The following is a 25,000-nucleotide window of genomic DNA, read 5'->3' on the forward strand; positions in this document are numbered from 1 at the left end:
GCTGGTACTGGTGGCGCGCGTATCTGAGGTTGCCGACGACTCGTTTCGCCTGCCAGCGCCGATAATACTTCTGGATGACAATCACCGCCGCAACAACGCGCGCGTGCTTGTCTGCCGCGGTCTCGTATTTGGTCGGCACAATGATCTTGTCCTCACGCGATGTCACAAACACACCCTCCTTCGTCTTTTGATGTGTGTGTGAGTGCATGTGTGTGTGTGTGTGTGAGTGAGTGAGTGTGTGGGTGAGTGAGTGTGTGTGTGTGTGTGAGTGAGTGAGTGAGTGAGTGAGTGAGTGAGTGAGGGAGTGAGGGAGGGAGGGAGGGAGGGAGGGAGTGTGTGAGTGTTTGTGTGAGTGTGAGTGAGTGTGTGAGTGTGTGTGAGTGAGTGAGTGAGTGAGTGTCACAGTGAGTGTGAACATATGAAATGAGCCTCGGTGTCGATGGCAACAATCTATGAGTGAGTGCACGTCCATCAGCAAGGTGGAAGGTGGTACTGACCATCTGCGTCGCTGTGTGCACGCTCGTCTGCGTCGCAAACTTTGGATGTGTGCGCTGAATCGCCGTCTGTGTTGTCCGCGTAAACCGTTCAGTCTGCATTCACACACACACACACAAGTGTAGGCACGTGCACACACACATAAGTCCATTCGTACGTCCACAAGCAGAAGCGTGACCATCGGCATGGATACGTTGATGAGAAGAGGCAGCAACGAACTCCAAAACACCAACAGGGGATGCTTGCATTAATCATACACATATGTGCATGCCCGAACATACACACAGACACACACACACAGACACACAGACACACACACACACACACACAGACACACACATGCGTGCACCGACCTTTGGGATGCGGAACTTGCGCGGGGTCTGTGAGGAAGCGTTGTGATACTCCACACCGGTCTTCTTGTGGCGAAACCCGCCGAGAAACGGCTTCGTGACGTTTGCAGTGAAGACTGTGATGTTGAACAGGCGGTCGCTGCCATCGTCTGATCATCGTCATGGCAATGGAGATGTGGTGGTGGTGGTGGTGGTGGTGGTGAGGGGATGATGTGCACGCAGCACTCAAGGTGAGGGCAACGTGGACAGACCCCATGCGATTGCCGCCAAGACATACGCACATCCGCGCATGATCTTACCCAAAACACCTCAACAACGTCAAGCAAAAACAGCAGTAGCAGCGGCACACACACACACACGCACACAGACACACACACACGCACACACACGCACACGCACGCAACTCATAAACACACACACACACACAAATCATAAACGCACACACACACACACCTGCGGGCACTTTGACAATCTGCTGTCGTTGGGAGTATTGAATCTCTCCCGGTTCACCAATAACAGCAGCATCGCCATCATCACCCGCCTGTGTGTAGGCACTCTCTGTTGTGGTCTGCTCTGTTGCTGATACAGATGCACCATCAGAAGTCGTGTCATTGTGCCCCTCCTGTTGCTGATCCCGGGAAGCGCTGGCACGTTCCCCGTCTTGCTCTTCCTCTTCCGGCGCCTCTGAAATGGCCGAGAGGTTGTTGACGCTGCTCTCTGGTTCTGGTTCTGCTGCCTCTGTTGCTGACGATTGCGACTCGCCCTCCTCCGTGTCCTCTGTCCCCTTTGGGACTTCTTCCCCTTCCTCTGATCCACGCTGTGCAACAACACCCGCGTCATCGTCACCATCGTCACCATCGTCAGCGCCATCGCTACCTCTGCTTGGCGGTGCAGGCAGCTCTGCCTTTTCCGGTCCAAGGTCGCCGCCGTCTGCGTCCAGGTGCATGGAGGTTGGCCGGCGGGACGACGCTGATGCTGGCGCCGACGGCTTGGCAGACACCGTCACGCTATCACCGTCATCGCCGTCGTTGTTGTCGCCAGTGGCTTTGTGTTCACCACCTTCCGTCGCAACAGCTGCTGACGTGTCGCCTTCGCTTGCTGCTGATTCTTGTTCCTCTTCACTGCCTTTCGTCTCTTTCGCGTTGTCATCGCTTCCATGATCATCTCCCTCGCCGCTGTTTTCTTCTTCCTCCTCTCCTCGCTGCTGCTGCTGTCCTTCGTCAGCCTGTCCTTCTCCTTCTCCATTTTCTTCTGGAGCTTCCCCTTTCTGTGTTCCGGAGCCGTTGTTTTCTGCTGCTTCCTTCTTGGTATCCTCAACACCCTGCGTGTCGTCACTGTCTGCCGCGGGTGCTGTCGGAATATGCACGTTGTCTGCAGCCTGTTCCTTGGCCGTGCTTTCATCATCAGCCGCATCGGCAGCACCCTCTTCCATGGCCTTGTCATTGTCATCGCCAGCAGAATCGCTCTGCTGTTCGTGTTCCTGCTCTTGGTCTTGCTGCGCTGCGCCTTCTGGTCTGGCATCTTCAGGAGGCTCATCCTCTTCCTCCTTGCTGGCTGCCCCGTTTTGTTCCCCCTTCTCCTGCTCCTGCTCCTGCTGGTCGTTGTCACGGGCATTGTCGCCGCCATGTTCGTTGTCACTTTCAGCGATGGTTTCCTCTGCAGTAGCGTCTGCCTCTCCTTGACCATCCTGCGTGTCCTCTGCCTTGCTGTCGCTTGCCCCTTTTGCCTCCTCAGCAGACTCCGCTACCTCGGCGTCATCGCCATCCTGCTGCTGCTGCTGCTGCTGCTGCTGTGATGCATCTTGGTCAGCCGTGCTGGTTTCCGCAGGAGGCGCATCCTCTGCCACCTCCACCTCTTCTTCCTGTGCGTTGCTGCTCATCCTCACGCACACCCCAGCTGACGCTTGTGTATGTGCGTGTGTGCGCTGTTAGGTGTTGTTGGCTGGTGTCTCTCTTGTTGCTCGCTCGATCTTGGCGGAGCTGTTTGGTTTCCAAGCGCGCGGTGTTTCTACGGAAGATATGGCAAACCACCTGTAGAATAATACCCGAAATCTTCTCAGAAACAGCTGGCCAGCAGGTTTCCTGCACAACAACACCCAAGACGCGAGCGAGAGCAGTTTGTTGTTGCCAAGAACCACAGAACAACGTTCAACCAACAATACATCAAGTGCGTGCTTGCTTCGGCCTTCAGCCCCCCCCCCCCACAAACACACGGGTGCAGAGAGCCAGACACTTGGCCGGGTGCTCGCTCAGACGCAACCTATTCAACTGACAGCACAGGAAGCAGAGGAAGCAGTAACAAGAAGAACAACCCAGACAGCACCAGCAGCGGCCGGTGGCACACAAGATGCCAAAGGTGCGTGATGCTTGTGTGTGTGTCGTGGGTGGAACAGTGTGTGGTTGGCATGTGTATGTGTGCGTGTGTGCGTGTGTGCGTGTGTGCGTGTGTGCGTGTGTGCGTGTGTGCGTGCGCATGCATTTGTCGGCAGTGCTTCTGACAGGACGTGACGATCTACCCTGCTGGGCGTGTGTATTTGCATGCGTCGTTTGTGCGCTGCTGTTGTTTTCCGTTGCGCAGCCACCATCGAGGCGCGGCGGTGATCCTGCTGCTGCCATCAAGCCGCATCTGCCACCCATCCCAAGACCAGATGACCTGCACATGTCCACAGCAAGAAGGTGCCGTGAGCAAGGGGCGTGTTGCTTGTGTGTGTGTGTGTGTTCGAGGGAGGAAGAAGGGGGGAGATGCGGGTGGAGACACCTTGGACATGCGTTTGCGCGTGCAAGCGGGTGTTTGTGCGGTTATTCACGGAGTGCGTGGGATGAATGGCCTGCTGCGGGCTCGCTGGTGCACCTTTGATGACGGTGCCGATGCAACGCACCACAAAGCAAACCGCCACATGATTCAAAGTCTTCGATCGTTCCGAGAGCACTGACACAGCGCCAATGACCACATCTTGCTGGTGGTGGTGATGATGCAGGCGGCAGCTGGAGCAGCGCAAGGGTACCCGCGCAGATGAGCAGACCCTGAAGCAAACAACACAATGGAAGCAGAAGACAGCGCAGCGGCAAATGCTCCAACACCTGGTGTAAGTGTTCACACAAAGCAACGCTGCGATGTGTGTGTGTGTGTGTGTGTGTGTGTGTGTTGATTGTATATCCTGTGTTTCTGTGAAGGCCCGCTGGTTGGCACGGGTCAGGGATTACAGTGACAACGGCAAAACTGTCGCTGTGCAAGCATCGTTTATGCCCATGCGCCCCCTCATTCCGTTGGGCACGTGCTTTGCTGGGTGACGACAGCGCGGATCAGGTGGCCCTGGTTGACTACAGCACGGAGGAAACGCTGCGCCGCCGCCCAGCAGGCAGCGCTCCCCCGGAGCTGCCAAAGACAATGATGTCCGAAGCCCGCAAAGCAAAGGTGCGTTGTGGAACAGCAACCTCGCATGCAACTCGCAGCACATGATGTGTGGATGTGCGACGTGTGGATGTGCAATTGTCGGCGCCACACACCACCGTTCATTGTCAATGCACTGTTGTTTCTCTTCACACAACACACGCACACACACACACACACACACGCACACACACGCACGCACGCACGTGCGCTTCTGTGCAGCTGAGCTACCAGCGGCGGCGTGAGATGGCCATGCAGGGCAAAGTGCCTGGCATGGGCGATGACACGTGGCAGTCAATCGTTGGTCGCGTTCCCGAGAAACTGCGCAACCACCACACCATCCCTCGCCAGCAGCGGAACAAACACGAGAAGGCGTACGTCCCACGTATACTTGCGTATGTGCCTGTGGGAGGGGTGTATGTGGGTGCTTTGTGCGTGTATGTGTGTTTTATGGTTTGTGTATGTGTGTGTGTGTGTGCGCGCCGCCACGTGTACAGCCCTGACCTGCGGTCGCGAATGGCACCTTGTGTGCAGGATGGTTGCGCTGAACGAGGCGCTGGAAGAGGAGGTGAAGCAGGGCTACGACTCGGTGCTGCGCCGCCTCATGGGTGAGAACACCAGCGGCGATGGAATGCCTTTGCTGATTGTGTGTGTGTGTCTGGTGGTGTGGTGTGGTGTGGTGGTGGTGGTGGTGGTGTGTGTGTGTGTGTGTGTGTGTGTGTGTGTGTGTGTGTGTGTGTGTGTGTGTGTGTGTGTGTGTGTGTGCGTGTGTTTTCTTTCGGGCACGCCACTGCAATCAACCTTCCCTCACGTTCATCATGTGTGTGTGTGCAGTTGCGGACACGGTTCGGCCTCCAAGTGGAATCGACGCTGAGGACGACATCCGCCCAACGCCTCTTGAAGAGTCAGTCCTGCTGCTGCCATGCGTGTCTTGTATTGTGTTTGTCGTGTGTGCGGGTGTGCATGCATGCGTGTTGCTCTAAGAGGCATCCTTCTTCCACCATCTTTCCATCGTCCTTCCACTCACACGCAGCCGACGCGGACTGCAGGGGCAAGGACTTCTCGACGCCGTGGCGGGGCCGGTTTGAGGCGAACATGAGCGCGCTATCCACACACCTGAACATCACACACCCGCTGCTGCTGCGCATGAAGGCGCTGTGGCACACGGCCACGTTTGGCAAGCGGCCCATCTCGTGCACAGAGCTCGCGGCGAAGCAGCGCAGCGAGGTGTGTGTATGTGTGCTGAAACACACTCACTCAAGCATGTGTTGTCTGTTGGGAAGCTGGTTCGCGCCCCTGTGTGTTTTGTGTGTGTATATGTGTGTATATGTGTGTGTGTGTGTGAGTGTGAGTGGGTGTGTGTGCGTTGGAGTGGGTGCTTGTCAATGCTGTGTGGTAATTGCACTCTGGCACCTTGGCTCACCCCACTGTCTTGCTGTTGCTGATGTGGTTGGCGTGATTTGTTCGCATGTCTGCAGGGGTTTCTGTACACGGCCGAGTCTTTTGCGCAGGATATTGTCATGTGCTGCGACAACTTCATCGAGAAGCTCAACATGACGTGCGTTCCTGTGTGTGCGTGCGTGTGTGCGTGTGCTTGCGTGCGCTTGTGGGCGAGTGTGTGTCGCATGTGACCAGCATTACCTCGTTTTTTCTTCGCTGCAGCAGCAGCTCACCCCCCCCCCCCCACCCCTTCTGCACCCCTCCGCTTACATCAGGTGGTACACGGAGATTGTGGATGAGTTTGCGACGTTCCTCGACTCGAATCTGCAGCGGCAGAAGCTGGCAGCCACGGCGACGTCGCAGCTCTCCCTCACGGGGCCGCCGCCACTTGATCAGGCTCAAATCGATCACCTCTACACGTCCTCAGACGCCCTCATGCAGGTGCAGCTCAGCACCTTGCTCCAGGTCAGTTGCCGCTGCCAGTGTGTGTGTTTGTGTGTGTGTGTGTGTGTGCGTGTGTTGTGTGTGTGTGTGCGTGTGTTGTGTGTGTGTGTGTGTGTTTTGTGTGTTGTGTATTTCGTTGTGCACTGTGTTGTGTTGAGTGTGTGTCAACTCTGGTGCTTCGCCATGCAGTGTCTGATGCCTTTGTGATGTTGTTCGACCTCGCCCCCCCCCCCCCATCAACAGGAGATGATGACTGACTTCTCGGTTGAGCTGACGCCGTCTGGGCTGGAAGACATGCCCACATTCATTGTCAAGCTCGTCCTCGCAGACGGAGGGTGCGATTACCCTGCGCACGTGCTTCCCACTCTTTACAACCGCGCGCGAAGAGTTGCACTTGCACCACCACATGTTCTACACTTGCACAATTATCCTTCTGCCTGCTCACTTGGTACATTATGATTTGGTTACTCGTTGGTTGGCGGTGCAGGATGGCAATTGAACCGTCCCTGGAGCAGGTCACGGCCAAGCTGACAGCCACCATTGACAGCATCACAAACAGTTGCCACGAGGTGTGGGCTCCTGTTGCGCACATGCATTACTGTGGTTTTACTCACCATTCTCTCCGTGTCGCCTCCCGCCCCACCCCCTTCGCTTATCATCAGCCATCACCACCTTCCACCGCTCACCTGCCATCACCTGCCACCGCTCACCGCCCACCACACGTCATCTATGCAGATCATCACGATTCGCAGCTGGCTGGCGGGCACTGCGCAGCCGCTGAAGATCACGCTTGACCCGGCCTGTGTCCACGCAGCAAAGCAGCGCCTCACCGCCTTTGCAAAGGTCAGCTCGGGGAGGGGTGCACTTTGTGCACGTTGCATACGTGCGTGTGTGTGCGTACGTGGTCTTTGTGTGTGTGAGTCTGTGTGTGTGTGTGTGTGCGTACGTGGTCTGTGTGTGTGTGTGTGTGTGAGTCTGTGTGTGTGTGTGTGTGGTCACGAGTGCTTGGATGAGGTGTCGCTGTTGTTGGGATCGCATTCAATTAGCCGTCGCAGCGACAACCAACACCACGCATGTAACCACTCAAATGCACACACACACACACACGAACACACGAACACGCTCACACACTACACACCGCGAGCAGGAGCTTGTAGGCCCTGTGCAGGCGACGCTGGCTGAGATGGGGCGGTTTGAGGCACTGCTGCCGTATGGCGAGAAGGAGGAAGAGATTGAGGAGTTCCTTGCCGAGCAGTGGTCCTTTGACGATTTCAAGGACATGCACGCATCCGTCCTCGCCGTAAAGGTGAGCGTCGAAAGTGTGTTGTCGTGGGGGTGTCTTATGCACCCTCTGTATCCTTGCGATTGTGTGTGTGTGTGTGCAACAATGTGTGTGCAACAATGTGTGCAACAATGTGTGTAACACTGGGTGCTCTGCCATGCACCCAATTCCACGCCTCCTCAACATTCAACTCATCCAAACCAATGCATTCGCCCATGCCAGGCTGAGCTGCTTGAGTTCAGCAACCACGTGTCTTGTCCATCTGTCGAGGTGAACCGCACACAGCTCCGCGACGCCCTCATCGCCAGGTATCACACACACACACACACACACATGTACAAAGCTGCGATTCTCAGCTAACAGCACAGTCCTTCCCAATACCCCACTCTCCCTCGCAATCCTCAAATACCTCACAATGTCTCGCAATGCCTCCCCAAACACCCCAAACTTTGCTTGCCTGTTCAGGTGCGAGGAGCTGTCCACGCGTCTGCTGCAAGCGTTGGCTGAGCGCCACGTTGCAGAGTGCCGCGACATTTGCAAGGTGCGCGCGACTGTGGCTTCATGCGTGGCGCTGGTGATGGGGATGAATGCATGGATGGTGTCATTGGTCAGGATCTCACACTGCTTACATGTGCGGCCATATGTGCTTGTGTGTGTGTGTGTGTGTGTGTGTGTGTGTGTGTAGCGGTTTGAGACCATCTCGAAGAAAGCGCTGACGGAGCCCGAAGACAGCAAGGAGATGTTCGCCCTCATGGCCTACATGGACAAGGTGCGACACGCACACACATGTTTACTTGGGAAGAGTCGACATGTTGGTTCTGCGCCCGAGCACCTTTTGTTCAATCGCCAACGATGACTCCGCCTCGCCATCCCCACAACAACAACTCACCATGCACCACCACGTATCATTGCCACGCGTGCGTGCAGGTGCGGGCTGAGGAGCTCGAGGAGCTGAAGACGCGTATCACCATGCGGCAGAAGCGCATGGCGTTCCTGCTCGAGACATACGAGCTCGCCCCAGACCAGGTACAGCAACCGTCAGTGCCCTCCGCACATCACTGTTCTCTTGCTTCGAGTTGTGGCTGTTACCCGTGAACGTGCACCCAACGCTCACACAACTGTGCATTATTTTGTTTTGTTTTGTTTGCTTCCTTGTGTGCAGATGAACCTGAACAGCCAGACGGTGACGTGGCCAACGCGCATCCTGCCTGTGTTCGACGAGAACGCCGTCCTGCTGGAGCGGGTTCGTGTGCTGCTCCCAAATGTGCTGTGGTGTTCACTTCGTGGTGGCTGTGGGCTTGGTAATGCGTGCTGAAGGGCTGCAGCCTGCGCCACATGCGCGCGCACACATAATTTGACACACACAGACACACACACACACATTCTTATTCACACGCTCACACCTACGCACACGCACACACACCAACACATGCGCAGGTGAAGACGCGAACGGAGCAGCAGCTCATGTCGAAGAAGGAGAAAGTGCTGCTTGAGCTTGAGAAGATTCGCAAGCGCCTGGCCGAGCTTGAGGAAGCAAATGACATGAAGGCCATCGGCGCATATGTCAAGGAGGTGCAGTCGCTCCAGCGCAAACTCCACGAGCTCACCTCACAGGTGCGGTGTCCGGCATGAGCACGTGTACGTGGGTGTGAGTTGGGTGTGAACGCGCGCGCGTGAGTGTGTGAACGTGTGTGTGTGTGTACATGGTTGAATGTGTGTGGATTCGGAGTTCCGCGTTGCATCTCACCCGTGGTCCTTCAACCACAAACGCACTCGCGTGCTCCACACGCACACAAATGTACTCATCACATCCATACGACTGTCTGTATGTGCAGGTCACGTTCATCAACAAAGAGGAGCAGCTGTTTGGCTGGGAGCCGAGCCAGTACCCGGCCATTCAAGAACTGCTTTTCGAGTGCGAACCGTTTGACTCCCTCTTCTCCACCACCTTCACCTGGCAGAAGACGCTTCGCCGCTGGCTCGAGGGTGAGCCGCACCCGCTCACCACCACTACCACCACGCTGATGTCGCTCACACACACTGATATCGTTTACTCTGCAAGCTGTTTGTGAAACGTCCAAACACGCAACTACACACGCACAAACACACAAACACACTAACGCACGCGCACACAAATACACAAACACACAACGCACAACACACACACACACACAAATACACAAACACACAACGCACAACACACACACACACACACAAATACATACGCACATCCCCTCTTGTACTCACTGTCGCTTTCGCTGCACCATGACAGGCCCGTTTACGGAGCTTGACCCAGACAAGGTGCTGGAGCAGCTGGACGACTTCTGGCGGCAGTTCTACAAGAAGGCGAAGAGCTATGGCGCAGACACCAACATGTACAAGATCTGCGACAACGTCAAGGTGGAGGTCCAGTCGTTCAAGCAGCACAGCAACCTCATTCAGGTAAGAAGGGCCGTTGTGATGCCGTGGCTGCGGTGCGGTGCTTGCTGGCATTGACACGCAACCGCAAACACAAACACACAGACATGCGCACATACACTTAGCAACACACACTCACACATACACGTGCCACGTCCACCGCCTCTCATATCCACGGCAGGTAATCTGCAACCCCGGGCTGCGAGAGCGCCACTGGACAAAGATGTCGAAGATTGTCGGCAAAAACATCATGCCAGACTCCTCGAGCACGTTGCAGCAGTTCCTGGACATGAACCTGGAGAAACACATGGAGGAGCTTGAGGGCGTGTCTGGTGCAGCTTCGAAGGAGTACTCGCTGGAGAAGGCCATGGACCGCATGCACGCGGAGTGGGAACCAATGGAGTTTGGCCTCACAGAATACAGGTGTGTGGACAATGATGGTGGTGTTTTGGGGTAGGGGTATGTGTATGTGAACATCTGTGTGTGAACACATGTGTATGTGAACATGCGTTTGTGAACGTGTGTGCGTGTGAACACATGTTAACATGAACACATGTATGGTTATTTATGCGAGTGTGAGTGTGTGCGTTTTGGCCTTGTGCCACTGCAACGGCCTTTCCCGCGTGTCCTCACACGCTTGTCGTACCCATGTTCACCTGTGTATGCAGAGACACTGGTGTGCATATCCTGTCGAGTGTGGATGAGATTCAGACCATGCTGGACGACCACCTCGTCAAGACCCAAACCATGCGCAGCTCCCCGTTCATCAAACCGTTCCAGGTGCAGTGTCACCCCAGCTGTTCGTGCTCCTGCCAACATTGTGCGCCTGTATCACCTCTGCAACACGCTCGCACAACGCACTCATCTGCGTGTGCATGCACGCTTCCTTGAACATTGCTCTTCTCTGCACAACATGTGCCTTTGCTCACGTGTGCATGTCCCTCTATCCTGTATGTGCATGTCCTCCCCATCCTGCATGTGCGTGTGTGCGTGCGTGTAGGAGCGCATCACGGCTTGGGAGAAGCTGTTGGTGACGACGCAAGACATCATCGACGGCCTGCTCAAGGTCCAGGCCACGTGGCTCTACCTCGAGCCCATCTTCAGCTCGCCAGACATCATGGCGCAGATGCCCAAGGAGGGGGACCTGTTCACGCAGGTCGACCGCTCCTTCCGGCGCATCATGGGCCACTGCGGCGACGATCCGCACGTGCTCGCCACATGCAGCATTGACGGCCTTCTCGACACCGTCAACAGCGCAAACGACATGCTCGAGCTCATCCTCAAAGGTTCGGCAGCGACGCTCACTTGCACACACGAGCACGTGAAAGTTCCTGCTTGCCACACATGTGTGCGTGTTTGTTTTATGTGTACGCGTGCGTGTTCATGTGCGTGCTTGTGTGTGTGTGTGTGTAGTTTTTTGTTTTTGTTTTTTTGCCGAAACTCCAGCAGCTGCACACGAATCTCACAATCCAACTGCGTGTTGTTTTTGCCCTTCACACCTCTCGCCTTTATTCGCCGCAACAATTAGGACTCAACGAGTATCTGGAGAAGAAGCGCCTGTTCTTTGCTCGCTTCTTCTTCCTCTCCAACGACGAGATGCTGGAGATTTTGTCCGAGACCAAGGACCCAAAGCGCGTGCAGCCGCACCTCAAGAAATGCTTCGAAGGTGCGGTTGATGGCATGATGGGATGTGTGTGTGTTCACGCACATAGGCTCTTTCTTTTTGGTTTTGCTCAACACGGGAGTTGTGTCTGCCCTGCTCTCCACAATCACACACACACACACACTCACTCATATAAAAACGCACACACATAACTTCCCTGCCTCCCCCCCCCCCCTTTGCAGGCATCCGGCGCCTCGTGTTCACTGACGAGCTTGACATCCAGACGATGGTCAGTTCCGAGGGCGAGAACGTGGACCTGACAGAGACCATCTCCACCGCAGCAGCGCGTGGGCAGGTGGAGAAGTGGCTGCTGGAGCTTGAGGGCATGATGCGTCGCTCTGTGCGCGATCAGATTGTCATGGCGCTCGAGGCATACACGCGCACGGAGCGCAAGGAGTGGGTGCAGCAGTGGCCGGGCCAGGTTGTCATCTGCGTCGGCCAGACCTACTGGACCACGGGCGTGCACGAAGCCATCCGCGCGGGCCCAAAGGGGCTTGCCGACTACTGCGACAAGCTTGAGTCTGACCTGCAGGACATTGTTGCGCTGGTGCGCGGCAAGCTGCCCAAGCAGGTGCGTACGACGCTTGGTGCCCTGGTCACGCTCGATGTGCACGCGCGCGATGTGACGATTGACCTCAAGAACAAGGGCGTCACCAGCGACGCCGACTTCCAGTGGCTGTGCCAGCTGCGCTACTACTGGGAGAACGATCAGGTAATGGTCAAGATGATCAACTCCGTATGCGACTACGGCTACGAGTACCTGGGCAACTCGTTCCGCCTCGTCGTCACGCCGCTCACAGATCGCTGCTACCGCACGCTGATTGGCGCATACGCCCTCCATCTTGGCGGTGCACCCGAAGGCCCCGCCGGCACCGGCAAGACTGAGACTGTCAAAGATCTCGCAAAGGCCCTCAGCGTCCAGTGTGTCGTCTTCAAGTACGCCACACGTTTATGTTTGTGTGCATGGTTGTGTGTGTGTGCGTGTGCAAGTTTGTGTGCGACTGTGATTGCATGTTTTTGCACGTCCTGTGTTTGGTCTTCCACGAACACTTGCTCACATTGACCCTCCCTGTCTTTGTGCCGCTGCCCTTGACCCTCAAACACCACTTTTTTCTTCGCAGCGTACGTTTGCTTGCTCCGCTTGAGGAAATGCTCTTGTGCGTGTGTGTATGTGTGTGCGTGTCTTTGCGCTTGTATGTTTAGGTGTGCTCAGATATGACTTTGGGATTGCTCGCATCAGCTGTCGAGCTCTCTCTCTCATGCACACACAACTCTGTTTACTGCCCATTCGCTCCTCACATCCCAACCACCATCATCCGACCGGCATCCTCCACACCGCTTCCGTTCTACCATCCCTTAGTGTAAGTCCACACTCTTCTGTCAAACGTCATTGACTTGCCATTGCTGCTGTTGCTGCTGCTGTTGTTGTTGTTGTTGTTGTTGTTGTTGTTGTTGTTGTTGTTGTTGTTGTTGATGATGATGATGATGATGATGTTGTTGTTGTTGTTGTTGTTGTTGTTGTTGTTGTTGTTGTTGTTGTTGTTGTTGTTGTTGTTGTTGTTGTTGTTGTTGTTGTTGTTGTTGCTGTTGCTGTTGTTGTTGTTGTTGTTGTCGTTTCTGCTGCTACTGCTGGTGGTGGTGGTGTTGTTGTATCTTGCCTGAATGTGTCACCTCATGCCTTTCTCTCACACACATGAATCACCGTCTTACCCCTTCCCCCCCCCCCCAAACCACAATCACCATCACCTCCACCAGGCTCCGATGGTCTTGACTACAAGGCGATGGGCAAGTTCTTCAAGGGCCTTGCCTCTGCCGGCGCGTGGGCGTGCTTTGACGAGTTCAACCGCATCGACCTCGAGGTGCTCTCTGTCGTTGCACAGCAGATTCTGCAGATCCAGCGCGCCGTGGAGACGGGCATGGAGCGGTTTATGTTTGAGGGCACGCAGCTGAGCCTCAACCCCAAGTGCAACTCATACATCACCATGAACCCCGGTTACGCCGGCCGTTCCGAGCTGCCAGACAACCTCAAGGTGCTCTTCCGCACCGTGGCCATGATGGTGCCAGACTACGCCATGATCGCTGAGATTATGCTCTACTCGTTTGGCTTTGTCAACGCGCGGCCCATGAGTGTGAAGATCACCACCACATACAAGCTGTGCTCGGAGCAGCTGTCGTCGCAGTTCCACTACGATTACGGCATGCGCGCCGTCAAGGCTGTGCTGTCCGCTGCCGGCAACCTCAAGCTTGCGTACCCGGAGGAAGACGAAGGCATTCTGATCCTGCGTGCCATCGTAGACGTCAACCTGCCCAAGTTCCTCTCGCATGACATCCCGCTCTTCAACGGTATCATCTCCGACCTCTTCCCCGGTGTTGAGCTGCCAAAGCCAGACTACTCTGAGCTGTTCAGCACGGCGCGCGCCGTGTGCAAAGAGCGTGATCTGCAGGCCACAGACACCTTCCTGGAAAAGCTTGCACAGATGTACGAGATGATGATTGTTCGTCACGGGTTTATGCTCGTCGGCGAACCTTTTGCCGCCAAGACCACCGTCCTCAAGGTGCGCAACCAGCATTGTGTGTGTGGGGGAGGGGGTGTTTGTGTGTTTGTGCGTGTGCACATCTGTGAATGTACACACATACACACACACTGTGCGTGCGTGTTTGTGCCAACTTGTCATCTATTGATTGCGTTTTCGCGTAGCGTGGTATTTTATTTATTTTTTGTGTGTGTGTGTGTGTGTGTCCTTTACGTGCGCCATTCACTGCTGATCACTCACCTCAATCCATTTCAACACGTGCACCCGGCGTTGCTTCGCAGGTACTGGCGCGGTCGCTGTCGCTGCTGGCGGAGGCGCATGCCGGCGAGATGCAGGACGACGACGAGCCCTTGTACCGCGGTGGGTTGCCCCTTCCACTGCTTGAATGGAAATCGGGGACGCGTGTGGTGGTGCTGTGGGACCTGTGAAAGCCGTTGGGCTCGTGCGCTCTTGCTTTGCTTGGGTGTAGTGTATGCTTTGCTGTGGGATTTGCACAATTTCACGCCTGCTCACGACGTGTTGCCACGTGCGTTTGCAGGTGTGGAGTATCGAATCATCAACCCCAAGTCCATCACGCTGAGCCAGCTGTACGGCAGCTTCGACCCCGTCTCTCACGAGTGGTCAGACGGCGTGCTTGCCACATCCTTCCGCATGCTCGCAAGCGACCCAAGCCCAACAAGGTGGGTGTGTATGTGTATGATGTTTGGTGTTTTGTGGTTTTATGTTTGTATTTGTTTGTATCTGTTTGCAAATCAAGGGCACACTTTCCTGTGTTCGGTACCCTTGTTGTCGTCATCCCCTGAACGCATCCTTCGTTCCTTTATTCCTCCTCCATTTCCACCCAAACTCAACTTCCCCTCACGTCACACCACCGACTCACTCCACCTGTGTGTGTGTGTGTGAGAAGGAAGTGGACGGTGTTTGATGGCCCCGTTGATGCCGTGTGGATTGAGAACATGAACACCGTGCTCGACGACAACAAGAAGCTGTGCCTCATGTCTGGTGAGATTATCGGGCTCTCCGACACCATGTCCATGATCTTCGAGACAATGGACCTGTCCCAGGCATCGCCAGCCACCGTGTCCCGTTGCGGTATGATCTACCTTGAGCCGTCACAGCTGGGCTGGCGCCCACATGCGGACTCGTGGCTGCAGACGCGACCGGAGTACATCTCTCAGGCGCTCAGGGATCTGCTGAGCCAGCTCCTGGACACGTTTGTGCCGGCTGGTGTGGAGTTTGTGCGCAAGCATCTGCGGCAGTATGTTGAGGTTGCGGACATTATGTTTGTGCACTCGCTCTTCCGCCTTCTCGACAGCTCCATGCAGTCCGAGTTCGAGAATGAGAGCAACGTCAAGGTGTGTGGTGTTTGTGTAGCGTGTGCATGTGTGCGTTTGTATTCGTGTTTGTGTGTGTGTGTGTGTATGGTCGTGTTTGTATTGGTGCTCGTGCGTGTATGTGCATGTGTGTGTGTGAGAGAGAGTTTGCGTGCGCACGCGAGCTACTTGTCCTTGCTTCTTCGCCTTCCTGCGCATGCAGTCACACTGTGTCAACCACCATCCCTGTCATTGTCACACCAGATCCTGGAAGGGTGGGTGAAGGGCGTGTTTCTATTCAGCTTCATCTGGTCGTTCGGTGCCAGCACAGACAACACGGGCCGCCCCAAGTTTGACCAGTTCCTCCGCGAGCTCTACTCCAACCAGGTGTGTGTGTGTGTAAGTGTGTGGTTGTGTGCGACGCCATTGTGCATTGATGGAATTCTCATCCATGTGACCCACATGTCTCTGTCTCCTCTTGCACAACATTCACGTGCATACGCTTCCCTCTCCCCCTGAAACACACACAGAACGAGGAGTACCCGTGCCCGGTCAAGTTTGATGTGACGCTGCCGGAGGAAGGGCTGGTGTACGACTACCTGTTTGAGCTCAAGGGCAAGGGCAAGTGGATGAAGTGGACTGCAACTGCCCCAACAGACCTGAAACTTCGCACGGGCCAACAGCTCAAGGATGCGATTGTGCCGACGATGGACACCATCCGGTACAAGTACCTCATGGACATCAGCATCAAGAACAAGGTGCCGCTGCTGTTCGTCGGGCCCACGGGCACGGGCAAGTCCGTGTACATCAAGGAGAAGATCATGCAGGAGCTGGACAAGGACACGTTCGTGCCGCTCTTCCTGACCTTCTCTGCGCGAACCACGTCGACGCAGACACAAAACTTCATCATGTCGAAGCTCGACAAGCGGCGCAAGGGTGTGTTTGGCCCGCGCATGGGCAAGCAGTGCATTGCGTTTGTGGATGACCTGAACATGCCCGCCGTCGAGGTGTACGGTGCACAGCCGCCCATTGAGCTGCTGCGCCAATTCCTTGACCACGGCTTCTGGTACGACCTCAAGGACACCACCAAGATGAAACTTCAGGACGTGCAGGTGAGCCGGCGTCGTCGTCGTCGTCGTCGTCGTGGTGGTGGTGGTGGTGGTGACGCTCTTCTTCTTGTTCTCGTTATATTTTGTTCTTCTCGTTCAATGTTGTTCTTGTTCGTGTTCTTGTTCTTGTTCTTGTTCTTGTTCCTGTTCTTGTTCTTGTTCCTGTTCTTGTTGTTGTGGAGTTGGCTATCTTCACGAGTATGCCACCACATTTCAGCTCACAGTTGCACACCATCTCTGCGCACACGCGTTCAGTTCATCTCTGCGATGGGTCCACCTGGCGGCGGCCGCAACCACATCACAACTCGCATGCTTCGCCACGTCAACCTCGGTACGGCCACACGCTCAGATGCACAAAACAAAAACCTTCGAGTGTCTGCCTGCCTGCCTGCCTGTCTTGCCTATTCGTTCCCACTTCAAGGTTCTAACCTCGCCCCCCCCCCTCCCCTGGGGCCGGTTGTTGTCTTCAACCACCAGTGTCCATCACGGAGTTTGATGACGAGACGATGACGCGCATCTTCTCCACCATCCTGACAAAGGCTTTCAAAGACGGCCACTTCTCCATGGAGCTGCAGGTGACGTGTTTGTGTTTGCATATGCGCGATGAGGGAAGGCGGATCGCTTGCTCGCCCGTTGCCCTTGACCACCACCACCACCCCTCCCCAAGCGTACGTGCTCACATACAACCTCCCCCACGCCATTCAACAACAATGAACGATATCATGCTAGGCCTTTACGAAGAACCTGGTGTCGGCCACGCTGCACGTGTACAAGAGCGCCATTGCATCGCTGCTGCCCACCCCGGCCAAGTCGCACTACACATTCAACCTCCGCGATTTCGCGCGCGTTGTGAACGGCATCGTCCTCATGAAAGGTGCAGTGTTGTCGACTCACACACACGCACACCCCCCCCCCCCTCTTGCTGCATACTTGCTGACGCTCGAAATGCCGAGGCAAGGCGGCTGCATGCTCATGCACGCACTCCACAATCCATGACTCACACTCAACTCACACACGCACGCACGCACGCACGCACGCACGCACACTGACACGCCCATGTACGCATGATTCAACTCCCGCCAGGCTCGCATGCTGGCGACAAGAACAAGATGTGCCGGCTGTGGACGCACGAGGTGCTGCGCGTGTTTGGCGATCGCCTTGTTGATGACAACGACCGTCAATGGCTCTTCTCGCTCGTGCAAGACACCGTCAAGTCGGAGTTCAAGCTGTCCTTTGACGGCGTGTTTGAGCAACTCAAGCCCGAGCGCGGCAAGATGGACTTTCACGACTTTGGCAAGCTCATGTTTGGAGACTTTGCGGACCTCGATTCCAACGACCGCATCTATGATGAGCTGCAGGATCTGGACGCGTTGACAGACGTGCGTGAAATTCAGAGGCGCATGGTTGTGTGACCTGTCTCAACGCACGCGGGTGTTTCCGACTTAACATCCTGTCACATTCACACGCCTCGCATTGCGTACTCACTCAATACTCACTCACCGACTATCCATACCACACACACACACACACACACACACACACACACACACACACACACACACACACACCTACATGCACTCACTGACATGCACCACCCACACGCCACACAGACGGTGAAGAGTGCGCTGGAGGAGTACAACAACATCAACAAGACACCGATGGATTTGATCATCTTCCGCTATGTCCTTGAGCACCTGTGCCGCATCAGCCGCGTGCTGAAGCAAGCTGGCGGCCATGCCTTGCTCGTGGGTGTTGGCGGGTCGGGCCGGCAGAGCGTCACGCGTCTCGCCGCGCACATTGCCGACTACGCCGTGTTCCAGCCCGAGATTACGAAGCAGTATGGTGACGAGGAGTGGATGGACGACATCAAGCGCCTGATGAGGAAGGCCGGCATGGAGGACAAGCCAACCGTGTTCCTGCTCTCCGACTCACAGATCAAGCAAGAGAGCATGCTTGAGGACGTGGATGCGCTGCTGAACAGCGGCGAAGTCGCCAACATCTTCCCGCCCGACGAGAAGGGCGAAATCTGCGAGGCCGTTCGGCCGAGTGCGCAGGAGCTTGACCCCTCTGCCGAGCTCACCCCGGTTGACCTGTACGCCTACTTTATCAGCCGCTGCCGTGACAACCTACACATTGTGCTGGCCTTCTCGCCCATCGGCTCGTCATTCCGCAACCGCCTGCGCATGTTCCCCTCGCTGGTCAACTGCTGCACCATTGACTGGTTCCAACCGTGGCCTGCGGAGGCCCTGCAGCTGGTGGCGGAAACATTCGTGGCCGATATCGAGATGTCGGATGAGGACAAGGCAGCCGTCGTCAACCTCTGCCAGTACTTTGACATCTCAAGGTGAGGGCTTTGTGTGAGTGTGAGTGTGTGTGTGTGTGTGTGTGTGTGTTGGCGTGTTTCTGTCTTCTGAGACACGTGACTGCTCACCTGCTGCGCACGACGACACAATTCACATGTTCCCTCACCACCACCACCACCACCACCGCACATGTACACAGTCGATCGCTGTCCCAGCGGTTCTTGAACGACCTGCACCGACACACGTACATCACGCCAACCTCCTTCCTTGAGCTCGTCAAGGCCTTCAAGTCCCTGCTCGGCAAGAAGCGAGACGAGATCATGAAGGTTTGCATACACGCACACGCATACGCACACGCGCACACAATTGCACATACACGCACGCATATGCACATTCACACGCACACACGTTCACACACAAACAGGCATATGCACACCACGCTTATTCGCTCTACACTTATTCGCTCTATGCTTCGTATTGTGGCCACATTCATACGCCTGCATTGCGCACATGCCACACATCCCAATACGGCCTGCCACACGCTCACATGTATTTTCCATGCCCTATGCTGTGCAGGTGAAGAACCAGTACACGACTGGCCTTGACAAGCTTGAGTTTGCTGCGAGCCAGGTAGCCACCATGCGACAGGAGCTTGAGGACCTGCAGCCCAAACTCGCGCAGGCGCAGGTGGACAACGCCAACATGATGGAGCAGATCAACAAGGAGTCTGAAGAGGCAGCGGCCATCGAGGTGCGCATGGTGCAGTGCTCCTGTGTTGCATGTGTATGTGTGTGCGTGTTTGCGTGTTGGCGTGAGCAGAACGAACTGATCCTTGTCGTGTCAGCGTGAAACGGTGTACGTCTTCTCATTCCTGTACCAAACCCTCACACATGCGCGCACTGCACCACACACACAGGTGAACGTCAAGAAGGACGAGGCGTTTGTGGCCGAGAAGACGGCAATTGCGCAGAAGGAAAAGAACGAGTGCGAGGAGCTGCTTGCAGAGGCCGTGCCGGCGCTTGAGGCGGCACTGGAGGCCCTCAACACGCTGAAGAAGCCCGACATTGACGTGATCAAGACCATGAAATCGCCGCCGGCTGGTGTGAAGCTGGTCATGGAGGCCGTGTGCGTCATGAAGGACGTCAAGCCAGAGAAGATCACAGACAGCGCCGGCAAGAAGGTGAGCTGCGCGTGTCTTGGCAATCGTGTGTGAACTTCGTTTTATCGGATTGAAATGGCACGTGCACTGCCCTCTGACACTTACACGTTCTTCAATTCATCTCGCGCGCGCACACATCCTCTGTTTCACCAACTGCTCGCCCGCTCACTTTTTCCCTCTGGTTTTGTTTTGCTTGTCTCTGTGGATGTCTCCTGAATGTGAATGTCTCTCTGTATGCGTGTGTGTGCGTGTTCTTCGTCTCCCTTTGCCTCTCTGTGTGTGCAGCAACTTGACTACTGGGGCCCAGCGAAGAAGATGATTGGCGACATGAAGTTCCTGCAGTCGCTCAAGGACTACGACAAGGACAACATCCCGCCCAAGACCATGGCCATCATTCGCGACAAGTACATCCCCAACGAGAACTTTGTGCCGGAGAAGGTGGCCAAAGCCTCCAGCGCTGCGGAGGGCCTGTGCAAGTGGATTCGCGCCATGGAGGTTTACGACCGCGTGGCCAAGGTCGTGGCGCCGAAGCGAGAGGCCCTCAAGCAGAAGGAGGCGGAGGTGGGTGAGCTCTCTGCTGTGCTGAAGCAAAAACGCGACGAGCTCAAAGCCGTGCAAGACCGTGTTGCGAACCTCAACAAGCAGCTGGAGGAGAAGGTGCAGGAGAAGCAGGACTTGGAGGCAAAGGTTGACCTCTGTGCAATGAAACTCGACAGGGCACAGAAGCTCATCGGAGGTGCGCTTGCTGCTTGCTCTGTGTGTGTGTGTGTGTGTCTGTGTGTGTGTCTGTGTGTGTGTCTGTGTGTGTCTGTGTATTTGTGGTTCTCTTCGCCGATCCCCTGCCTATGTTTGTGTTTTGTTTTCCCCCGCCTCTCAAGGGTGACCGACAAGCGCCACGATTAGCCCTCACCCTCACACACGCAATACCCCCTCACACACGCAACACCCCCTCACACACGCGCGTGCACGTACAACCAGGTCTTGGCGGTGAGAAGAAGCGGTGGAGCGAGGCAGCAGAGTCGCTGCAGGCGGCTTACGACAACCTCACGGGCGACATTCTCGTGTCGTCTGGCGTCATTGCATATCTTGGCCCGTACACATCCGTGTACCGCCAAGAGACGGTGATCGAGTGGGTCAAGGAGTGCCGCGCGCAGAAGCTCACTTGCAGTGACAACTTCAGCCTCAGCACCACCCTAGGCAACCCAGTCAAGATAAGGTGCGTGTGTGCGTATGTGTGTGCGTTTGCGTATGTGCGCGCGCTTGTGTGTTCAGCTTGTACTTTGTTTTTGTTTTTTGTTTTTTGTTTGTTTGTTTTTTGTTTTTGTGTTTTGTGCGTGTGTGTGTGTGTGTGTGTGCAGCTTGTACTCTTTGTTCTGTGTGTTTGCGTTTCACGGTGTTATGCTGGTGCAAGCTCACCGACCACCTCCACGCTGCAGGTCGTGGAACATTGACGGGCTGCCCACTGACGGCTTCTCTGTCGACAACGGCGTGATGCTGGAGAATTCACGGCGGTGGCCACTCATGATTGACCCGCAGGTGAGTGCGCGGTGGTGGGGGTTGATGGGCAATGGAAGGACTGGAGATTCGATGAGAGGGGGACGCACGCACTGGCTCACCCGTACGCACATGCACCCAATCCGTTATGCACACACACACATATGGATGCGCGTTATCCTCTCTCACCTTTCGCTCGCCTCTCGCTCCCGCCTCCACCACATGGAAACAGGGCCAAGCAAACAAGTGGATCAAGAACATGGAGAAGGACAACAACTTGTCTGCCATCAAGCTGACAGATGGGACGTTCATGCGCACCCTTGAGAACGCCATCCAGTTTGGCACGCCAGTCCTGCTGGAAAATGTTGGCGAGGAGCTTGACCCTGCGCTCGAGCCGCTACTCCAGAAGTCCACCTTCAAGCAGGGCGGTGTTGTGTGCATCAAGCTCGGTACGTCATCGCGCTGCCCTTGCCTCGCTGTGTGTGTGTGTCTGTGTGTGTCTGTGTGTGTGTGTGTGTGTGTGTCTGTGTGTGTCTGTGTGTGTCTGTGTGTCTGTGTGTGTGTGTCTGTATGTGTCTGTGTGTGTCTGTGTGTGTCTGTGTGTCTGTGTGTGTCTGTGTGTCTGTGTGCGAGCATTGAGCGTTTCGTTCATTTACATTCATTCAGTTGCGGGTACATCTGCCTTCGCCTACACATGTCCGAGTTTGTGTGTTCCGTGCTCATTCACGTCTTGACCTCGCTCATTCTGCTTGGATACCTTCCCACCCTCCTCCACGAAACCAAAACTCTTCGCCAGGCGAGAACGTGCTTGAGTACTCGCAGGACTTCCGCTTCTACATCACGACCAAGCTGCCCAACCCGCACTACCTGCCCGAGACAGCGACGAAGGTCACGCTCATCAACTTCATGATCACGCTCGAGGGCCTCGAAGACCAGCTGCTCGGTTCGTAGTCACGCGCGCTGTTTTGTTCTCGTGTCGCCTTTTTTTTTTTTTTTTTCGTGTTGGCTGACACGACACGACGGGCTTTTGCTTACAACTGCTGCAATGTAGTCTCAATGTTGAGCATATGTTGTGCATGTTCACGCTGCCTCCCTTTGCAACTCTTTCTTGACCACCGCGTGTCACTCATGAACACGCCCTCTTCCTCGCCTGTTGTTACTGTTTTCTTGTGTGTGTCAGGTCTGGTTGTTGCAAAGGAGCAGCCGGCACTGGAGGAGGAGCGGCAAAAGTTGATTGTCGTCTCTGCAGAGAACCAGCGCCAATTGAAGGAAATTGAGGCCAGGATCCTTGAAACGCTCTCATCATCCGAGGGCAACATTTTGGAGGATGAAGACGCCATCAAAGTGCTTGATGACGCAAAGATTCTCTCAGACCAGATCCAGGAGAAGCAGCGGGTACGCATGTGTGTGTGTGTGTGTGTGTGTGTGTGTGTGTGTGTGTGTGTGTGTGTGTGTGTGTGTGTGGTTTGGGGTTTGCGCGTACTGCTTGACTCCGTTCTGCCGTGTCAGTCCGCCCTTCAGCCCGTGCTTACAACCATCACAATCGACAAACTGTGTTGTCCACCTTTCAATTTTGCCTGCAGGCTGCTGAGGCGACGCAGAAGAAGATCAGCGAGAACCGGCGTGGGTACAAGCCCGTCGCCTCCCACTCTGCCGTTCTCTTCTTCGTCATTGCCGACTTGGCAAACATTGACCCCATGTACCAGTACTCGCTCACTTGGTTTGTCAACCTCTACCTCGCCTCCATCGCTCAGAGCACCAAGAGCAAACAGGTGTGTGTGTGTGTGTGTGCGTGCGTGCGTGCGTGCGTGCGTGTGTGTGTGTGTGTGTGCGTGCGTGCGTGCGTGCGTGTGTGTGTGTGTGTGTGTGTGTGTGTGTGTGTGTGTGTGTGTGTGTGTGTGTGTGTGTGTGTGTGTGATTACACATGTGTGGGTGCCTTGTCCCTTCTGTTCCTGGCAGGATTCGTGCGCGTGCGAAGCAACTGTTGCGCCACTTGCCCATGCACATGCATACACCCTGGTTCCACTCACTGACGAACGTGTGCGTTCATCTTGCCAACGGGCACACGCCGACCCATGTCACTGCCATCAGCTGGAAAAGCGGTTGCGGTATTTGACGGACCACTTCACGTACAACCTCTACTGCAACGTCTGCCGCTCGCTGTTTGAGAAGGACAAGCTTCTGTTTGCCTTCCTCCTCTGCACGTCCCTCCTCAAGTCAAGGTGCGCGCTGAAAAGCGAAGACAAGAGCTGTGTTTCGCGTGTTTGTGTGGTTTGGTGTAACTTACGGTGTCCTGTGGATATCATCTGGTATTTGCATCAATCTGCCTGATTCAATTGCTCCACCGGTTTGCACGCGCACTGTTCTGTGCACACGCACACGCAAACATGCACACACTCACGACCAAGCTCACGCTCACACATGCATGTGCTCATCACACCTGTTAGGTCTCAGCTTGAGCAAACGGAGCTGATGTTCTTCCTGACGGGCGGTGTTGGGCTGGACAACAAGCGGCCCAAGCCGGATCAGCCCTGGATCCAACAGAAGATGTGGGACGAGCTGTGCAGGATGTCAGACCTCCCCGCCTTCAAGAAGCTTGGCTTCCTCGAGGTCTGTTATTGTGTGCGTATGTGTGTGCGTATGTGTGTATGTGTGTGTGTGCGTGTTTGTGTGTGTGTGTGTCTGTCTGTCTGTGTCTGTTTCTTGTGCCTGTGTCTGTGTTTGTGTTTGTGCGTGCGTATGTGTGTATGTGTATGTGTGTGTGTGCGTGTTTGTGTCCGTGTGTGTGTGTGTGTCTGTCTGTGTCTGTTTCTTGTGCCTGTGCCTGTGTCTGTGTCTGTGTTTGTGTTTGTGCGTGCGTGTGTATGTGTGCATGTTTGTGTGTGTTTGTCGATTGAGATCGGCCTTGTTGGGCGTGACGTCAGTGTTGCGTTCGTACCCGTGACTTTCGTTCTGGGCAATGTTGCTTGCTGCAAGCTTTTTTGCCTGAGTCCTCTCGCGGCTGGTCCTCTGTCCTCCTTTGCTTCCACTGGCTGGTCCTCCCATGCGCAACCCCAGAACTTACACAACACACTCCTCCCAATTGCAATCAATACCCCGCCCCCTCTACTGTATCCTTGCAGAAATTTGAGCAAGACCCGGGCCAGTGGCAGTACATCTACGACAGCAAGCTGCCGCACACGGAGGAGCTGCCTGCGCCATGGCAGGGCGACCTCAGCGAGTTCCAGCGCATGATCCTCGTGCGTGTGCTGCGCCCGGACAAGGCTGTGCCGCTCGCTCGCCGCTTCGTGGACGCCAAGCTTGGGCAGAAGTTCACAGAGCCGCCGCCGTTTGACCTTGGCAAGTCGTACAATGACTCCATCTGCACACAGCCGCTCATCTTCGTCCTCTCCCCAGGCGCTGATCCCATGGCCTCCCTCCTCAAATTTGCAGAGGTGTGTGTGTGTGTGTGTGTGTGTGTGTGTGTGTGTGTGTGTGTGTGTGTGTGTGTGTGTGTGGTTGCGGAGGTGGGTGACGTCGTTGTGCGCCGTTGTGTGCTGTTGTGTGCGTGGTTTTCCGTGATGCTGCTTATTTCAACGTGCATGTTGTTGTTGTGTCGCCAGGCGT

At 55.5% G+C, this 25,000-nt stretch overlaps 2 protein-coding genes across 2 annotated transcripts in view; one reads left to right on the forward strand and one right to left on the reverse strand.

Annotated features, from left to right (window-relative positions):
• PTSG_07566 (uncharacterized protein) overlaps window positions 1–2,872 on the reverse strand; it is a 6,845-nt gene extending 3,973 nt beyond the window's left edge. The window contains exons 1-4 of the mRNA XM_004991305.1: window positions 1,299–2,872; window positions 849–994; window positions 498–590; window positions 1–184 (exon numbers count right to left, since the gene is read on the reverse strand). The exon at window positions 1–184 is cut by the window's left edge and continues 17 nt beyond it. Coding sequence (XP_004991362.1) covers window positions 1–184; window positions 498–590; window positions 849–994; window positions 1,299–2,724 — 1,849 coding nt within the window. The 5' untranslated portion in view covers window positions 2,725–2,872. The remainder of the gene's footprint in view (window positions 185–497; window positions 591–848; window positions 995–1,298) is intronic.
• A 319-nt stretch (window positions 2,873–3,191) lies between these two features.
• The window catches only part of PTSG_07567 (dynein heavy chain isotype 7C), a gene marked incomplete at both ends in the record, with an annotated part of 26,991 nt that continues 5,182 nt past the window's right edge, over window positions 3,192–25,000 (forward strand). The window contains 52 exons of the mRNA XM_004991306.1: window positions 3,192–3,200; window positions 3,423–3,520; window positions 3,823–3,930; window positions 4,142–4,259; window positions 4,458–4,609; window positions 4,770–4,843; window positions 5,070–5,139; window positions 5,285–5,462; window positions 5,714–5,793; window positions 5,951–6,140; window positions 6,363–6,454; window positions 6,607–6,688; window positions 6,855–6,962; window positions 7,267–7,425; window positions 7,624–7,709; window positions 7,867–7,942; window positions 8,087–8,170; window positions 8,329–8,427; window positions 8,564–8,644; window positions 8,839–9,015; window positions 9,237–9,387; window positions 9,674–9,843; window positions 10,001–10,242; window positions 10,488–10,599; window positions 10,820–11,105; window positions 11,348–11,485; window positions 11,665–12,429; window positions 13,238–14,037; window positions 14,298–14,376; window positions 14,555–14,696; window positions 14,921–15,371; window positions 15,594–15,716; window positions 15,860–16,441; window positions 16,694–16,769; window positions 16,916–17,013; window positions 17,168–17,312; window positions 17,522–17,817; window positions 18,049–18,782; window positions 18,941–19,067; window positions 19,318–19,491; window positions 19,658–19,921; window positions 20,186–20,636; window positions 20,879–21,116; window positions 21,337–21,436; window positions 21,627–21,843; window positions 22,191–22,337; window positions 22,575–22,789; window positions 22,978–23,166; window positions 23,486–23,616; window positions 23,842–24,004; window positions 24,517–24,828; window positions 24,997–25,000. The exon at window positions 24,997–25,000 is cut by the window's right edge and continues 80 nt beyond it. Of these exons, the coding sequence (XP_004991363.1) occupies window positions 3,192–3,200; window positions 3,423–3,520; window positions 3,823–3,930; window positions 4,142–4,259; window positions 4,458–4,609; window positions 4,770–4,843; window positions 5,070–5,139; window positions 5,285–5,462; window positions 5,714–5,793; window positions 5,951–6,140; window positions 6,363–6,454; window positions 6,607–6,688; window positions 6,855–6,962; window positions 7,267–7,425; window positions 7,624–7,709; window positions 7,867–7,942; window positions 8,087–8,170; window positions 8,329–8,427; window positions 8,564–8,644; window positions 8,839–9,015; window positions 9,237–9,387; window positions 9,674–9,843; window positions 10,001–10,242; window positions 10,488–10,599; window positions 10,820–11,105; window positions 11,348–11,485; window positions 11,665–12,429; window positions 13,238–14,037; window positions 14,298–14,376; window positions 14,555–14,696; window positions 14,921–15,371; window positions 15,594–15,716; window positions 15,860–16,441; window positions 16,694–16,769; window positions 16,916–17,013; window positions 17,168–17,312; window positions 17,522–17,817; window positions 18,049–18,782; window positions 18,941–19,067; window positions 19,318–19,491; window positions 19,658–19,921; window positions 20,186–20,636; window positions 20,879–21,116; window positions 21,337–21,436; window positions 21,627–21,843; window positions 22,191–22,337; window positions 22,575–22,789; window positions 22,978–23,166; window positions 23,486–23,616; window positions 23,842–24,004; window positions 24,517–24,828; window positions 24,997–25,000 (10,243 nt within the window). The remainder of the gene's footprint in view (window positions 3,201–3,422; window positions 3,521–3,822; window positions 3,931–4,141; window positions 4,260–4,457; window positions 4,610–4,769; window positions 4,844–5,069; window positions 5,140–5,284; window positions 5,463–5,713; window positions 5,794–5,950; window positions 6,141–6,362; window positions 6,455–6,606; window positions 6,689–6,854; window positions 6,963–7,266; window positions 7,426–7,623; window positions 7,710–7,866; window positions 7,943–8,086; window positions 8,171–8,328; window positions 8,428–8,563; window positions 8,645–8,838; window positions 9,016–9,236; window positions 9,388–9,673; window positions 9,844–10,000; window positions 10,243–10,487; window positions 10,600–10,819; window positions 11,106–11,347; window positions 11,486–11,664; window positions 12,430–13,237; window positions 14,038–14,297; window positions 14,377–14,554; window positions 14,697–14,920; window positions 15,372–15,593; window positions 15,717–15,859; window positions 16,442–16,693; window positions 16,770–16,915; window positions 17,014–17,167; window positions 17,313–17,521; window positions 17,818–18,048; window positions 18,783–18,940; window positions 19,068–19,317; window positions 19,492–19,657; window positions 19,922–20,185; window positions 20,637–20,878; window positions 21,117–21,336; window positions 21,437–21,626; window positions 21,844–22,190; window positions 22,338–22,574; window positions 22,790–22,977; window positions 23,167–23,485; window positions 23,617–23,841; window positions 24,005–24,516; window positions 24,829–24,996) is intronic.

The sequence above is a fragment of the Salpingoeca rosetta genome (assembly GCF_000188695.1).
Source record: "Salpingoeca rosetta unplaced genomic scaffold supercont1.20, whole genome shotgun sequence".
NCBI lineage: Eukaryota > Choanoflagellata > Craspedida > Salpingoecidae > Salpingoeca > Salpingoeca rosetta.